The sequence below is a fragment of the Chionomys nivalis genome, chromosome 4, assembly GCF_950005125.1.
Source record: "Chionomys nivalis chromosome 4, mChiNiv1.1, whole genome shotgun sequence".
Taxonomy (NCBI): domain Eukaryota; kingdom Metazoa; phylum Chordata; class Mammalia; order Rodentia; family Cricetidae; genus Chionomys; species Chionomys nivalis.
In genome coordinates this window covers 71994332-72012183 of record NC_080089.1, presented here as the reverse complement: position 1 = coordinate 72012183, position 17852 = coordinate 71994332, and the positions used below count along the sequence as shown (strand labels likewise).

Below are 17852 nucleotides of genomic sequence, written 5' to 3'. Positions count from 1 at the left end.
CTCAAGAAGTGCACACCACATGCAAACACACACACGCACGCACGCACGCGAGCCAGTGAGCACACAGACATGCACACACTGCACCAAGGATCTAGTGAGTTGGGGAAAAGATAAAGTGCTACTTGCACATCTTTTCCACTCACATCTAAGCACATTTCAAGGGACGGATGGAGCTAAGCTGCACAAGAGAAAACAATGCCAGCTGCTAACATGGTGCCCACTTCTCTGTGTGCAAGCAGTGCTTGCAGAGATTTTATTGTCTAATCACAGGGCTAAGTAAAACATCTTCCAAAGAAATCTAATTTTCCTAGATTTCCAGGCACCTCCCTCCTAGGACTGTGAGACTGTATTTGAAATGTCCGAGTTCACTGTTGGCTCACACTAAACAAAGTTTTGAATTGAATCATGCTGGGGCTGGGCCTGGGGCTTAGGGGGTGGAGTACTTCCTAGCATGTGCAAAGTTGATCCTGAGTTTGATCCCTAGAAAAGCACAAACCAGGTGTGTATAGTAATCGGAGCAGCGAGCTGCGTCCCGCCACCTGGTTAGCTTTACTCGAAATAATTACACGGAAACTGTATTCTTTTAAACACTGCCTGGCCCGTTAGTTCCAGCCTCTTATTGGCTAGCTCTTACATATTGATCTAACCCATTTCTAATATTCTGTGTAGCACCATGAGCTAACTTACCAGGAAAGATCTTAACCTGTGTCTGTCTGGAGTGGGAGAATCATGGCGACTCACTGACCTGGCTTCTTTCTCCCAGCATTCTGTTTGCTCCACCCACCTAAGGGTTGGCCTATCAAATGGGCCCAGGCAGTTTCTTTATTAATTAACCAATGAAAACAACAGATAGAAAGATGACCCTCCTCCATCAGGTGTGGTGGCACACACCGTGATCCCAGCACCCAGAAGACAGAGGCGGGAGCCTCAGAAGTCACCCCTGGCTGGGTACATATGGAGTGAGGCCAGCCTATGCTCCATGAAGCACCGTCTCAAACAACAAAAAACACAACAAAGAATCAGCTGGGACCTGGAGAGGTGGTTCAGTGGCTAAGAGCTCTGGCTACGTTTGCAGAGGCCTGAGGTTTGACGTCCTGCATCTACACTGCATCTCACAACCATCTGTTACTCCAGTTTCATGGGACCCAACATCCTTTTCTGGCCACTGAGGTCACCAGGCATGTACATAGCACACATACACACAAGCAGGTAAAACACTCATATGCATAAAATAAATACATATTTAAAAAACCATATATATATCAAGAAGGAGCAACAATGGACATAGTGCTAACACGCTGACATTGGAGCCCATGTGTACCCACAATGCACAGGGCCACCAGCAGCAGAGACAAACTTGATTCTTTGGCTTCTGTTTTTTAAAGGAGCCCACCACAACACCCTGTCTTTGGAGTGCCTGCTTTAAACATTTGCCATTCATCACAAATAATTATAACTCAAAATCTGATGTAAAAAATAAACAACTATTGTACGGCGTAAAGAACTAGTGGAGGTCTGGCAGGACGCCCCGGTGGGCACAGATGACTGTCCCCAAGCGGGGGCCCACAACAGAACAGGTATCTCATGGTACAAGCAATGCTCCCCTCCCCCAAATAAATAAATGTAATAAAAATACACATAAATTAAAAAATTTAGCAGCAAGCCGGCTACGGAGATGGATTATTAGGTAAACCTGATGAACAGAGTTCAATCCCTAGAATCCGCATGATGGAAGCACAGAACTGACTATTTATATGTGGGTGCCTAAACACACACATAAACTAAAAACATGTAGATGTGAGAGATAAATATGAAATAATTCAGCAGAAGGTGTAACTAATATTTGCAATGCGTGAGAAATCTAAGATGTACTGATGGGCACAGGCACAGGAATTAAAGTCAGTGTGTGCAGACACAGGTCTGAGCTAGGAAAAGGGTTATCACAGAAAAGGTGCAGTCGATACACAAGCACTCACTACAGAGGCCTTCGCACTGGACTGCACGCTGGGAAACGTTCATTTGTACATTTCTGTGTGTAAATGACGGTGTATGTGTGTGCATGGAGCAGGCATGCACTGAGCACACGTGTCCAGTGTCCTGCTCTGCCATTCTCCACTTTATCCCAATGACAGAACTCTGGCCGACCCTGGAACTGAGCTCGTGGGCAGCAAATCTCAGAAACCCTCCAACCTCCATCTGCCACAGTGCTGAGGTCACACACACAGCCACGCTCAGCTTTCCATATGGAGAGAAGACGTAAGCAAAGCCTCTTACCCACTGGGCCGTCTCCCCAGTCCCCATTTCTGTTTTAAAAACAATGTATCTGGGCTGTGTGAGCAGCTTAGTGGAACAGCAATAACTCAGCATGGCCTCGAGTTCGCCCCAGCGCTGGAACAGCCACCACCCCAAGCCCCAGTCCTCCAAGCCTATTAAGCCGTACATCTTGCCGTGCGAGCGAGAGACCTACCACGGACTCCATGTCGTGCAGCGTTATCAGTTTCTGAAGCATCATCTTGTAAAAGGGGCGGATGAAAAAGCCTTGTGAGAAACAAAATATACGTAAGATGGATATCAATTAAAAATCAACAAAACCCACATCAGAAAAGTTTGCTACTCGATGCTAACCATCCAGCAGCTTGCCATGGTAAACTGCCATCCCAGCCACACGACCGATGAACTTGAAGTACGAGAGGTGATCTTCGTTACACAAGCCCGAGTTTGGATTTATCTGGAGGGTGTAATTATCCCTGTGAAGACAAACCACATTTGTGATCCTCTTGCTATTTCATAGAAAAATAATTTACCTAGGCAAGTGATTATGAAAATTTCCCCTTTTGTTATTTTTCTCTAATAATAGATCTAATAATGGTCTTAAAAATCTCCACTTTTGTCAAAAGATGGAAATAACCCCAAAGGACAGGCAAATGAATAGGCAAAATGTATCTATTTGTATGTTCAAATGACATGGCTTGGTATTAACACGGCTGGCTCTGAAGACAGGCTGTTGCACAACAATTTCCTCTCAATTGAATTAAAAATTCCCTCTGGAAGGAGGGCAGGGCTCATAAGACTCAGCAACTGGGGCTGTGGAGATGGCTCAGCAATGAAGAGTAGGACCCACATGATAGCTCACAACCATCTATAACTCCAGTTCTAGGGATCTGACGCCCTCTTCTGGCCTGTGAGGGTACTGCATGCACTGGTGCATAGTCACAGATGCAGGCAAAAACCTATACACATTAAATGAAATGAAAAACAAAGAAAGGCCCAGGAAGTTATCAAAACTTACAAGATCCACAAAGCCCTCTCCTGGGTTAGATAAAGCAGCAACAACTGTGGGGATAAGACCGACTAACTGGGCTGCCTGAAGTCATGCAGGGAGCTCCAGAGGCATAGCCTTTGTGGGTCTTCACCCATGCTAGGGTGGCCTTCTGTTACCCAGCTGCCTTTGAGTCAACCCTGCTGCTAGGAGACTCCCCACCTGCTTCTGAGAGTAATCCAAATAATTTCATTGGTTTTCCAAGCTGGGCTTTGGCAGAATCCTAACTTTGTTTGTTCTTGGCCCCCTATCTGGGGTGAACAGAGTTTGCTCATGCTTCCCAAGGAAATGTCACTTAACATATGCTAAGTGAAATATTGCATAATGAGGCCAAATGCTGCATCTGATGGTCCCCTGTTTCTAATGTAAGGATAGTAGTCAGACTCACAGAGAGCAGACTGGTGGCTGCCAGGAGGTGGAACGGCAGGTGTTTAATGGGTGGAGACTTATTTCAGGAGACTGGGAAGGTACAGAGTTCATTGATTCAGAGTGTACCTGAAATGCCAGCCAAGTAGCCACGTGCATGCTTACAGAGGGTTGGGGTGGGAGCTCTGTGGAGGGCCTGCCAGTCATGTGCAAATCAGTGTACACACGCACACACAAAGTTAACATGGTAATTTTAATGTTATATATATTTATACACAATTGTAAAAAGTCATCTCTGACAACCAGTTAGAGTCCATCTGTGACACCAATCACTTAGCCCATGCTTTCTAACATCAACCTGATTTTGGAGATTGTGATTTCCCCCCATCTTCTCTACAGAGTTATTTAGAGTATTTATGCCAGGTGTGGTGGCACATGGCTATAGGATTAGCTAATCAGGAGGTGAGGCAGGCTGATTGCCTAAGGTCACGAATTCAAGGCTAGCCTGGGCAACACAATGAGACTTGATAATAAGGAACTTACGTAGCAGAATACTCGAACAGCCCGTAATAAGGGTTAAACATTTCCTTTGAAATGAGGAAGAACCATTCCCGAGCAACTCCTCCATAATCAAGTCCCTTTTCACCATCGAACTCAATCCAGAGTCGAGCCTTGAGGACATCGGCTCTCTTCACACCCATAATTCTCCGGTAAGAATCCTCCAGAACATTCGCGCGGCGAAGTTTCATCTCAAATTTGTTTGGAATGTCATTCTGCAGAGCCAGGAAGAGACACACGGTTTAAGTCAGCCCAGTGTGCTCAGCACACTAGGCTCTGTGCCCACAGCCCTTTCCTTTAGTAAAACCGTCAGGAAAAAGCCCCACCCTCCCTGCTCAAGAAACAGGGTCCATTCCTATCACCCAGGTTAGTCCTGCACTTGTTCAGGCTAGCCTAGAACTCGAGATTGACTTAACAGCACCCTCCTCCTGAACTTAAAGGTGTGCACTCTCACATGTAGCCTGGGTGTATGGTCTTAACATTTTTCTACAGGGGCAGAATGTAGGCTTTCTCCCCGAATTACTTCTGATTTTTATGTCTACAGAAGCTACAGCCAGTGAGAATAAACCCAAGAAAGTATTTTGCTAGTAGTGCATTCCATGTTGTTATAGGTTTGACCATACTGCCATCAACACCCCACCTACTGCCGGCCACCCGCCTACTGCCAGCTCCTCCACCTCCCAGTCCTTACTACTGTCCTAGGCTCTGTCCTCTACATGTGATGGGTTCAATCATCCACTCTTCACAACAACACTACGATAGACTACCATCTCCGCTTTAACAGGAAGAAACTGCAGACAACAGAAGAGGAAAGTCTAGCTTTTCAGCCTCTGCTCTTCCTGTGGGAACACTTGGCTCCTTCATCTCTCGTACATCCTGTGCTTCAGAGATACGTGCAGGTAACTATGTCTCACTCCCACTATAAATACTATAGTGTATCTGAGTGTTTTATCCCTGAGTGCACAACTGTCAAGTGGGTACATTCTTAATACTCTGTGAACTCAGAGAAAGACAGACAAGTGCTTAGGAGAATACATCACCTTGCTAGTGTATTTAGGGAAAACAGAAAGAAACAATATAAACAGCTCACAGAAGCCACATAGGCACCATACCGGTCTCTCCTGCTGCCTGTGCAAGTTAAACAGTGTTAGGACTGGAGAAAAGTGGTTTTTAAAGACTAATTACCAGGGGCCTGGAGAGATGGCTTAGTGGTTAAGAGCACTGGCTGCTCATCCAGGACCTGGGTTCAATTCCCAGCACCCACATGGCAGTTCACACCTGTGTGCAACTCCAGGATCTAACACCCTCACACAGACATACATACAGGCAAAACATCAATGCACATTAAATAAAAATAAAAATTAGTTAAAAAAAAGACTGATTACCAGGGAACTGGTGCAAGTAAGTACCCTGTTCTGGGACAGGCTCCATAGTTGGGCTAGGGATGGGAAACAAGAACTAAAATTGGGGTGTCAGATGTACTTCCTCAAGGACTGTGTAGTACTGTGGGTGCATGTGCAGCTGAAGTCAGTATTCAATGCCTTCCTCATTGCGCTCCACCTTATTTATTGTTTGTGTTTTTCTTTTTGAGACATAGTCTTACTATTTGGCCCTGATTGGCCTGGAATTCTCTAGCTAGACCAGGTTGGCTTCAAAATCACAGAGATCTGCCTGTTTCTGCCTCCTAGGTCCTAGGATTAAAGACGTGCACCACCAGGCCCAAGTTCCCACCTTTTAATGATATTCTGGGTTTTTTTTTCTTAAGATTTATTTATTTATTATGTATACAGTATTCTCAGTGCTCTCCCTGCAGGCCAGACGAGGGCACCAGATCTCAATACAGATGGTTGTGAGCCACCATGTGGTTGCTGAGAATTAAACTCAGGACCTTTAGAAGAGGAGGTGGTACTCTTAACCACTGAGCCATCTCTCCAGCCCTTGGGGTTTTTTTTTTTTTTTTTTTTTTTTTTTTTGAGATACAGATTCTCTGTATAGTTCTAACTATCTTGGAACTCTCTATGTAGACCAGGCTAGTCTTGAACTCAAGAGATACACCTGCCACTGCCTCCTGAGTGCCTAGCAAGCACTTTAATAACTGGACTATATACCCATCTTTCCTGTCAAATGCTTTAAAGTGAGAACACCTAAAGTACAAAACGATTTTTAAAATAATTAAACACGGGGCTGGAGAGATGGCTCAGAGGGTTAGAGCACTGGCTGCTCTTCCAGAGTTCCGGAGTTCAATTCCCAGCAACCACATGGTGACTCACAGCCATCTGTAATGAGACCTAGTGCTTTCCTTGCCAGCAGTACATTGTATGCTTAACAAATAAATAAATCTTAAAAAAAAAAAAAAGAATAAAATAATTAAACACAAATTAACACAAAGCTATTGTTTAAGTATATCACCAAAGTTCTGGAGAATTTAAAAGTCCTTTTCTATTTTAAAAATTCTACTGGAAAACATAATATTTACACTAAAAATTTTTGTTAAATTTGTGAAAAACTCTGGTATCCAACCCACCATTTTGAATCACTTGAGGTCACCAGCTTGGAACCCTAGAAAGTACAACACAACATTGCCACCTAGTGGCCATGCTCCTGAACTGCAGGGAAAGGAAGAAGGGACCAACACATGAGGAAGGGATTTAAAATGTTACACCAGATGGGTTAAATTGTAAACAAAATTGAAGTCTGATAATAGAAAAAAAGTGTAATGAACGCATCTGACAAACATAAGAAAATAAGTAGCAATACCACCATTTTCACCTCTGTTCACTGTTAAGTTTTGTTTTTTTTTAAAAAAATATTTATTTATTTATTATGTATAGAATATTCTGTCTGTGTGTATGCCTGAAGGCCAGAAGAGGGTGCCAGACCTCTTTACAGATGGTTGTGAGCCACCATGTGGTTGCTGGGAATTGAACTCAGGACCTTTGGAAGAGCAGGCAATGCTCTTAACCACTGAGCCATCTCTCCAGCCCCTGTTCACTGTTAAGTTTTATCCATCCTGGGGGATCTGATGTCTCAGGCCACCTCAGGACCCCCCACAATTAAAAACTTAATTTTTTTTGTTTTGTTTTGTTGAGACAAAGTCTCACTATGTACACTTAGCTGCTCTGGAACTCTCTCTATAGACCAGGCTGGCCTTGACTTCAGAGATCTGCCTGCCTCTGTTTCCTGGATGCTAAGATTAAAGACTTTGCATCACCATATCCAGTCTTTAAAATAATAATCTTTGGAAATCATGAGACTATGACTGGAGAGATGGCTCAGAGGTTAAGAGCACTCACTCACTGTTCTTCCAGAGGACTCAGGTTCAATTCCCAGCACCTACACAGCAGCTCACAACTGTCTACAACTCCAAGATCTGATACCCTCATATAGACATACAAGCAAGGAAAACACCAATGCACATAAATTTAGAAAAAAAAAAAAAGGAAATAGGCACCAGATCAGGCACATATGTGGTGTGTATGAATGTATATAGGCAAAACACTCACAGACACAGAATAAATCAATCTTCAAAAAAAATAATTTAAAACGTCTTTAAAACACATACACTCCCTTTCCCTATGAGAAAGTGACCACTCAGTCCTCAACCATAGCAACTGTATCTGTGACTGTGCACCATACTGCCCCCTCCTCCTCTCCCCCCTTAGAGAACAGCAACTGTATCTGCCCCCCCTCCTCTCTCCCCAGAGAACAGCAACTGTATCTGCCCCCTTCTCCTCTCCCCCCCAGAGAACAGCAACTGTATCTGCCCCCCAACCCCCTCTCACCCCCCTTAGAGAACAGCACCTGTATCTGCCTTTCAACCCCCTCTCACCCCTTTAGAGAACAGCAACTGTATCTGTGACTGCATACCATACTTCTCCCCTTACCCCTCACTCCTTAGAGAAGGGCCCCCAGAAGGTGGCTCCCTCTCCTCCCCCAGAACACCCCCAGTTGAGTGGCAGTTACAATGTCACTAACCTGCTTCTTCAGCTTTCTTCGGAAGAACTCGTACTTCCTTTTGTAATCCCTGGAGTAGGGCACTGCCTTTAGTTGAAACATTTGGAAAAACAAAGTTTAGATTGGTTTTATTCTGGAACAGTGTTATTAGCTCCCTCTGGATAACTTATGAATATATACAAAGAAAAAATTATTTGGAAATTAAAAGTTTCATTTGAAGAAAAGCAAACAGAAGGTTTATTATTATTTTAAATTCTCTTTAAGATAAAATTGCAGTCAGCAGTCACTGTGGCAATTTTCTTCATGCATTTTTTTTTAAAGAGTCACTCTATGTATCAATGGCTGGCCTCAAACTCTATGTAGACCAGGTTGCCTGGGCTCAGAGATCTACCTGCCTCTGCCTCCCAAGTGTTGAGATTAAAGGCATGTGCCACCATTTCCAGCTCATACAATATTCTTAAAATGTGACATGCCAAAGGCAAAGTAAGTCTTTCAGGTAGAGATAATTTAGAAACAAAATTTTCTACTTCTGAAAAGGCTTTGAAAGTGCTTTCTGCATTAAAGGAACCAATTGGAAAATGCGTTTTCCCTTTGACTTCCAGGCGTTCCCTTTCTTCCTCATTATTTTAAAAGACTACATGCAGAGATACTGGACACTAATCTAAAAACCCTTACGTTCATTTTTATTAATTCTGTGAATTAACAAAGTCTGAAGGACAAAAATGGAAAAAGCAGCTGTAGAAGAGAAGTCATTTTTTTATAGTTAACCCGATTCAAGGGCAGTGTAACTATGGTACAGTGCAATATTTCTATAAAATATGAGTAAGGCTTAAATAGTGGCTCTTTGCAATGACTAAACACCATTCATCCTGACTCTGGCTGGCCCTTCTGTGGTTTGCACTGTTTTAGATGGGCAGGTGTCAGCCCAGGCTGAGCGGCTTTACTGCCCCAGATTCTGATTGTATCTCACTGCCCAAGCTTGTGGTGTGCAGTAACACGGCAGAGAGCAGGCACAGTGAGGAGGGGGGAGGCCTGCAGAGGCTGTTCCTTTGAGCTCCGCCTTGACCTAGAGCACCGGGGTGCGGGGACTTACTGGTCCAGTTGTTGCCGCGTTCTGGGTCCGAGGATCTTCCCACTGTGTCTTCTTTGTGTCTAGGAGGGAAAAGAGAAAAGATGTTCCTCTTCCTCATGTCTACAACCGAGCACTATGAGAACTGCAATAGAGAAGTCACCAGGCACGTACTGTGGTTTATATAGAAGACTCGTCCGTCTGTGTGGGTTCTCTCTTCCCATCCTGGCTGTAATTGAAACATTTGTTTCAATTATTTTACTTTAGCATCAGAGCTTAGATGACTATTAAAAAACAACAGAAAAAAAACAAACAAAAAAAAGAGAACCAGAAAAGAACTAACCCCCCAATACAAACAAACAAAAACATCGCCCCAAAATAGCATTAGTTATATGCTTAACTTTCACATATTTTTAGCAGAAAGAATCAATAGTTTAATAACAATGTTAGTTACAGTTAAATAACTCCTGTATTTGAAGGTATCAGGTTAGCTCAGCAATAGAACTTACAGGTAAAGGTCCCAGGTCATTAGATGAGTCGACTGGAGTCTTTGCTTTCAGATGAGCAGGGATTTTCGATCTTGGGTCATCCTTTGTTTGGTTAAGTCACAAATAAAACAACACACATACTTTAAAATAATGACAGCCATTGTGCTGTAATTGCTTTGTAAAGTTGACAGATATTTAAAATACTCTCTTTGGAGTGATAGAGACAGCTCAGTGGGTAAAGCATTTGCCAAGAAAGAGTGAGGAACGGAGTCTGGATCCCCTGAACCCACATAGATGCCAGGACGGCACCATGGCCTGTTGTAATTCTAGCCTTGGATGGAGACGGGATCCCCATGGCAAGCTTGCTAGGCAGACCAGTGGCACAGACGAGCTAAGGGCTTGAGAGAGAGCCTGCCTCACCTAGTTATTAGAAGAACAATGCAGGAGGATCTCTGGCATCGGTCAGGCCTCCGCATGCACACACAAACACACACACACACTCTTTCTCACACATACATGCACATAGGCAGCAAGTACATGTGTGGATGCACACACACACAAAACATGCACACACACGTATACATGAAAATAGAAAAATAATGAAATTAAGTATTATATGTTTTTGGCTTTTTTTTTTTTTTTTTTTTTTTTTTTGGTTTTTTTCGAGACAAGGTTTCTCTGTGGTTTTTGGAGCCTGTCCTGGAACTAGCTCTTGTAGACCAGGCTGGTCTCGAACTCACAGAGATCCTCCTGCCTCTGCCTCCCGAGTGCTGGGATTAAAGGCGTGCGCCACCACCGCCCGGCGTGTTTTTGGCTTTTTGAGGCAGAACTCAAACAGCCCAGACTGGCCCTGGAGCCCTGACCCTCCTACCTCAGTCTCAGAGTGCTAGGATTAAGGCACATGCTATCTCACCCACTTAGCCTTAATTCCTTCGCCTGTGACTTACTTCTCCTAGCAGATAACGCAGTGCGGTCGTCCTATTGAGAGGTAGATAAGGTCACTTCCCAGGGGATCAGCACTGATGTCTTGCACTGAGACCACTTTACCCCACTGAACCACATCTGGGCCAGTGAGATAACTCAGCGGGCCTGACAACTGTGTTCAATACCTCTGCAAGTTACCCTCTGACCTCCACACACACATGTGCACATACAGGATAGAGAAGTGCATGGGTATAATCAAACAAAGAAATGAATAAGTAAATAGGACCACATGTTGTGTTATCTGTTTGGGTACTGGTTATTATTTTTTTTTTTTGAAAGATCAGAGGGTAGCTTAAAAAAAAGTAACTAAGATCAGCTCACATCTTGAAGAGAACAAAGTTCAATTTACTTGGATTAATTAATGTATAATTACTTCAATATTATTATATTAGTCAAGCTCTTTTAAATTTGTTTAAGCTTTGTTGACCTTTTGAAATAGTTACTAAGTCTCAAGTGTTATGTTTGGAGAACTTTTCGTTGGTGATGAGCTAAATACCAAACAATTTTAAGGCTTAAACTAAACTGATCAGGGCTCCAAATTAAAGCACTGGCTGTTCCTTCAGAGGACCAGGGTTTGGCTCCCAGCACCCATGTGGTGGCCCACAACCATCTCTAACTCAGATACCAGGGAATCTGACACTCTTCTGGCCTCCATGGGTGCATAGCATATATGTAGGCAGTCATACATAAAAGAATGTAACTAAATTCTACCAACGACAACAATAAAATATCTGTCCTTCATGGAGTCTTTCTGATAATATTAATAAATGAGATAGAAACTTGAAAGTGCTTTGAAAATAGAAAATATAAAGATAAAAACCTATTACTAAAAATCTTTCTAAGCCTTTGTGACTAGTGAGCCAGAAACTAGAAACAGAAAATAAATATGAACACCTTCATAAAATCCAATATAATCTCAAAAGGAAGCATAAATGTACGTTGAGCACAAATAATATTATTAAGGCTCCCTGGAGCTGGGGGAGTGGCTCAGTTGGAGAGCACTCACCTACGTGCACAAAGCCCTGGCTTCCATTCCCACAGAGCCTGGTGTGTGGGGCTTCGGAGGTGAAGGCAGGGAGATGAGGAGTGCAAGTTCTAGGGCAGCCTGGACTACATACAACCCTACCTCAAACAGAAAAACAAACCCACCGAGACTTTTACACGTAACTCACGGACTATTAGGAAGCACACTACACTAACACATGTGACAGATGCAGAAGCAGCTCTTGCTGTAATGTAAACTGAGGCGCGTGGAAGTTACCCAGGTGGTGGTTTTGGTGTTGTGGTCAATAAAGAAAGGCCTCCCGTTTGGTGCATGCCGGACTTCCCAACCTTTAGGAAGGAATCCTTGCCCAGTGTCAGACCGTGAACTCGCCTGCTGAGCTGGGTCACTGGTGGGGAGCTGTGGCAGAAGGCCTGCCGAACTCTGGCTCGACGGCAGCTGACTGGTCTCCACTGTGGCCTGGCACATTAATTAAGTCATACTGTAAAACTATAGAGACCTCACAAATAAAGAATATAATTAAAATCGCTAGTTTAACCTGTGAAGAGAAGGCACACTTGCAAACCAGTCCTAAACATATGAGACTAACCCTTAAAGACTTGTTTCTATTATGTGGAGGGTGTGTGTGTATGAGTGCAGGGACCTGAAGAGAGGCTAGAGGTATCGGATTCTCTTGCTGGAGTTACAGACGGTGGCAAGGCCCTGATGTGAATGCTGGAAGTGAACTTGAGTCCTCTGGAAGAGCAGCAAATGCTCTGAAATCACTGAGCCATCTCTCCAGGCCCAAATCACCAACATTTTAATTTTTTTCCCTGAATTTTAAATAAACTTTTCTATAAAACTGTTTCTTATAATAATTCAGCCAACTAATTTATAATAATTTTCTCAGCTAATTAACACAGTAAAATGACTGCCCTAGGAGCTACGGGGCAAGGAGGACACAGAGCAGACAGCAAGCACTGCCCGCGAAGACTCAGTGGGAACATCCCCCAGCGCAGGAGCGACTAAAGGGCCAGCGAGAAAGCTGCGTGGGTAAAGGTGCTTGCTGCCAAGCCTGAGGACCTGAGTTCGATTCCCCAGAACCCACATGGCAGAAGATGATCAAGTCCTTTAAGTTGTACACACACACACACACACACCCTGTGGTGTCCACCTTCCATAAAAAAAGAAAAAAATTCAGTGAAAGAAATGGCAATAAGGTAGAATAAACATATTATCAGTCTGCTACATGGAAGAGGTCACAATTATAAACTTCTTTTAAAAGTTTATTTTAGTTTATATGTGGGTTTTGCTTGCATGTATGGCTATGCACCAAGTGCATGTAGTGTCCACGGAGGTGGAAAGAAGGCATCGAGTCCTTAGAACTAGAGTTACGGATGGTTGTGAGCTTCCATGTAGGTGCTGAGTACCGAACCTGGGTCCTCTGCAAGAGCAGCCAGTGCTCTGAACCACGGAGCCAATTCCACAGTCCATAATTACAAATTCACAGACACCCATCACCAAGACCACGCATTAACAAACTATCTGAACAAGGGCTCAGGGAGACAGCTCTGTGGATAAAGTGCTTGCCATGGCTGTGCAGACCAGAGCTCAGATCCACAGCAGACAAAAAAGCCTAGAAGACATGGTGGCCAGCTTACAATCCCAGTGTCTGAGAGATGGAGACCAGATCCCAGAAAAAACTCCAAATTCAGTAAAAGAGCCTGACTCAGTAAATAAAAGGGAGAGCAACTGAGGAACAGACATGGTATCCTTTAGTCTTCCACACACGCATGCACTCTCAAATTCACACACACACACACACACACACACCACACGCATGCATGCACACACACACACACCACACGCACGCATGTGCACACACACACCACACGCATGCATGCACACCAAATGAAACAGCAGTCATCGATCGAAAGTAGTAATCATCCAATGGACTAGATTATGATTTTGTTCTCCTAGCCCCGGTTAGATTTGCTTCATGTAATAACACACACTGGAGTCCACAGGAGACGGCAGAACAAACACAAGACACCAAGTGTGCAGTCCGAGCTCACCCGGGAAGCTGTAAGAAGACAAGCTAACAGTGCAGAGTACCTGCATGGTGGGCTTGGCCCACGTGGTTGTTCTAGAATTGTGGTCTACATAGTATGACCGTCCTCTTTCATCTTGTTTTTCTTCCCAACCTGGCGGCAATCCAGATGAAGTAGGCAAAAGCTAACGCATAACAGAAAAACTCCGTGTTAACGGGGGAGAGCTCCTGACGGAAGCTCAGGGCCTTTCTTCACTGCCAGTGCTCTACAATGACCCGTAATGTATTTTGAACTAAAACCCACTCATTACAACAGAAAATGGGCCGATGATACATTGTAAATTTAGAACAATGAACTTCATTTTAAATCATCTTTTAAAATATATACAAAACAGTAATTCATTTGGAAAGAAAGAAAAGACACAATGAGCAAGACATGTCAACATCAGAAGCCATATGCTTAGGGACACACGCATGCACACACACACAAACTGAGGAGATTATTGTTAACGCTGGCCACTCTGCAGATGGTAAAGTGAGACTTTGGAAATGGCTCCTAAGAGAAGCAGCTGATGTCTGAACTGAAGCACACTACAGAGGCTGGGATCTCGGTGAGTCTGAGGCCAGTCTGACCTACCAAGAGAGTTCCAGGCAAGCCAGGGGCTCCACAGTGAGACCTCGTCTCTGCTAACATAAGCTCTGGCATAATCAGACAAGAGAGGACGTGGATCCCAAAACAGGGTAACAGGGTAGTCCCCCGTGCTCTCTATAATTTGGTGTCATGGAACCAGGCCAGTGGGCCCTTATCCTCGGCATAGGATGGAAGGAATCTATCGTAAAGATATGTCTCTGACTAAGGCGCCTTTTATTGGTTTAAAAAAGAGCTAAATAGCCAATAGCTAGGCAGGAACTTCTGGGGAGAGAGAGGAACTTAGGAAGTATCCAAGCACGTGGGAGATGCCAGTGAGACATGGAATAAGTTGCATATACAGAATGGGAGAAAGGTAAAAGCCATGTGGCAGAAGACAGATTAAGAGAAACAGGTTACATAGATGAACAGAAATGGGTTAATTTATGTTATAAAAGGAACAAGCCTAAGGTAAAAGCCAAACTTTCATAATTAATAATAAGTCTTCATGTCATTTGTGTGCTGGTGGTCCCAAAAGAAAGTCTGACTACAGGAATTTTTTTCAGTAGGGAACCATCTTTTTAAGACAGACAAGCCAGTTCCCTAGGCAACTCTTGAGCCTCAGCATCCCCACGATGTCATCCTCCCACGAAGGCACAAAGCTCTTTTCTCCTAACTGATATACAGACTCAGCATCCCCATGATGTCATCCCATGAACGCACTAACCTTGTTCCTCGTAACTGATACATAGACTGACATTCAAAGGTGGGATGACTGGTGGGAAAGCGAGGTCCTCCCAAGAGGAGAAATGGAACAAGCTCACAGATGAGAGAGGAAGAGAATTAGGGTTTTGAGAATAGCCAGGTGTTTGGAAGAAGGCAGACAGGAGCCAAGGTAGCAGGTGGCAGGCAAGGGGAAGGGAGGGCTGAAAAGGCAGGCACCTCAGAGTTTAATTGTATTTGAAAAGACAAGTGAGGCTGGGGATACAGCTCCCTGTAGAGTGCTGATCTAGCAAGCACTCGGTGCCTGTAGTTCTAGCACGTGGGAGGTGGAGGCAGGAGGACACATGAGATCCTGTCACAAACAAAACAAAAGTGACTACGCAAGGCAGTGAGAACTTGGCACAATGAAAGAGGAGCCAGAAAGAAGATGCAGTGAGAGATCACTGTTCATCAGCACAGGTCTCTGCTGAGTGTGGACTGAGACCAATGGGAAAGGAGGCGCCGGGAGATGAACCTCTAACCTCACCACTGGTACACACACTGGACTGAGGGATGACGTTCCTCATGGGACAACACACACAGGCAGGTCTGGCTGTTGGGTGCCAGGTAGGGACACAGCTGGTGCTGTGGATCATGTGTGCAGCAGCAGGGGCCCAGCACCTCCCAGCAGCACAGAGAAGCCAAATTCCACCCACCATCATCAGTAGGGCCCGCTTTCCATGAGAGGCAGTTCTCTCAGGCTGTACCCCACGTCTCCTCAGTTCCCTGCTGGGCAGTCACTCACACTCAGGGTTGTGATATGCAATAATCAAGAAACAACTGAGTTTTCTATCTTTCATTCTTGGCTAAGGGGAGAGGAGAAAACTCACCACAGGAAGTGCAGGCTGTTCCTCAAAGATACAGGCTTGCGAGCTGCCTCTCCGGTTGGAATGATTCTTGAGGGGAGGAAACAGTAAGGCTTTTAGGTCTCCCCTCAGGGTGCAGACAAGGAGCAGGGTGAGGGTGAGGCTGCTAAGAAACAAGGGAAGACCCATGGGGGATGCCTCCTCTCTCCTCCCTCCACCTACCCCCAAAAGGGCCAGTTCTGTGTGCATGTTCTCTGATCCCTGGCTGTCCACAGATGGGCTTGGGTTCTCTCTGTGTACATCCATGCTAACTCATCCTTCATCCTAGTTGGTCTTTCTAACTAATGCTCAATACATTCACCTTTCCTGATGGTTAGCGTGTGGCTCTTGTTCTCCCTAAATCAAATTCTCACCATTTGCCACCTTAATTACTCCAGCAGTGACAAGGGCTTCCTACCACAGCCAGAGGGCTAGATGGAGTCCCCTGGTTCTCTGGCTGAAGCCTTCAGCAGAACCAGCTACCACTCTGACGTACAGCACCAAACATAGTGCTTCCGCCCTGGGCCCGCCTCTTCCTCAGCTCCAGTCACTTCCGGCCTCACAGTCCACCACTGGGCATTCCACTTCAGTGACTTATTTCCTGGAAATCCCATAGTCTCTCTTCCCCTTTCTCTTGATATACAAGTTCTTACCACTAACTGAAATATCTTGTTTTTGTTATTAAATGACATCAAAACTTATAAACACACATACACAAAATCAGAATATCCCAAATTGTATTGTTTATGGTAACAATGATGGCCAAACAATCTAAGTTCATCACAACAGGAAAACGGTGGATACCTTCAAGACAACTTGCACGTAAGCCATGCCAAAAGCTGAAGACTGGCTTTGGTGACTTTGAAAGAAGTACATTGGTATTCATGGAAACAGTCCAATTAGCAAGTGAAAAAAAGTTACCAAAAGGAATATATAAGATGATAGGAAGGAGACAAGAATGTGGCTCCAAGTCAGACACATGCTCTGTATGCAGAAGACTGAGTTTGACTCTCACACCCCAAACCAACTAACACATCAACACAAAAGAGAAACACACATACAAATAAACCATTTACAGTTACATCTAGAGGACCAGATTTTGGGATTCAGCACCCATCCGGCGGTTCACAACGACCTGTAACTACAGTTTCAAGGGATCTAATGCTCTCTTCTGGCCTCCATGGGAATGACACCCATGTGCACAAACACGTATACAGATACATATAGACGTATACACATATACATTATTAAGAACAAATCTATAAAAATCTTAAAAGTATATATGTGTATACATTTATGTTTATGAATATATATAAAATGTTTAGGACATTATATCCTGAGCCAGTAACAGTCACGGAGGAAACATAATTTATTGTTCTGTAGGTCTCAGTATTGTCTCAGGTTTAAACACAAGATGAGAATACTCTTAACTGGTGACACCTATACATGGCCTAAGCATGACTCGTGTATGTCATCACACCGGGTTTTTTATTTTACATTGGTTCTGAGCATCGTACTCAGGGACTCCTATTTGCACGGCAAACACTTCACTGACTCATCTCCCCATACCTAGTCTGTAAACCTGATGAATCCTTGACTAGTTAATTAATTAAATCAGCAGGAAACAGAACAGGCTGCTGGAAGAAGGAAAGGGAAGGAGGCGGCAGGTACATCTAACTGTGGGGCGAAGCGTCTAGAATAAGGTGCTGGAAGTCTCCAAAACTGTCCACTGAGGGCCAACACTGAAGCCAGTCCCTCTAACCGCTCGACTCTGAGATCTGGTGTGAACGTGGCTACGGACAAGTAGGAATGGCCGCATTCCAATGACACCTTATTTATGGCAACAG

At 44.3% G+C, this 17852-nt stretch overlaps 1 protein-coding gene across 3 annotated transcripts in view; it reads right to left on the bottom strand.

Annotated features, from left to right (window-relative positions):
• Nedd4 (NEDD4 E3 ubiquitin protein ligase) overlaps positions 1-17852 on the bottom strand; it is a 99230-nt gene that overhangs the window by 11322 nt on the left and 70056 nt on the right. For 2 of the 3 annotated variants that reach the window (XM_057768498.1, XM_057768497.1), the window contains 9 exons: positions 15991-16056; positions 13836-13955; positions 9776-9856; positions 9441-9495; positions 9291-9349; positions 8219-8284; positions 4229-4458; positions 2626-2747; positions 2468-2538 (listed from right to left, as the gene is read on the bottom strand). In XM_057768498.1, coding sequence (XP_057624481.1) covers positions 2468-2538; positions 2626-2747; positions 4229-4458; positions 8219-8284; positions 9291-9349; positions 9441-9495; positions 9776-9856; positions 13836-13955; positions 15991-16056 — 870 coding nt within the window. Of the gene's footprint in view, positions 1-2467; positions 2539-2625; positions 2748-4228; positions 4459-8218; positions 8285-9290; positions 9350-9440; positions 9496-9775; positions 9857-11999; positions 12201-13835; positions 13956-15990; positions 16057-17852 lie in introns of all 3 variants that reach the window. The other variant, XM_057768499.1, reaches the window with a different exon arrangement.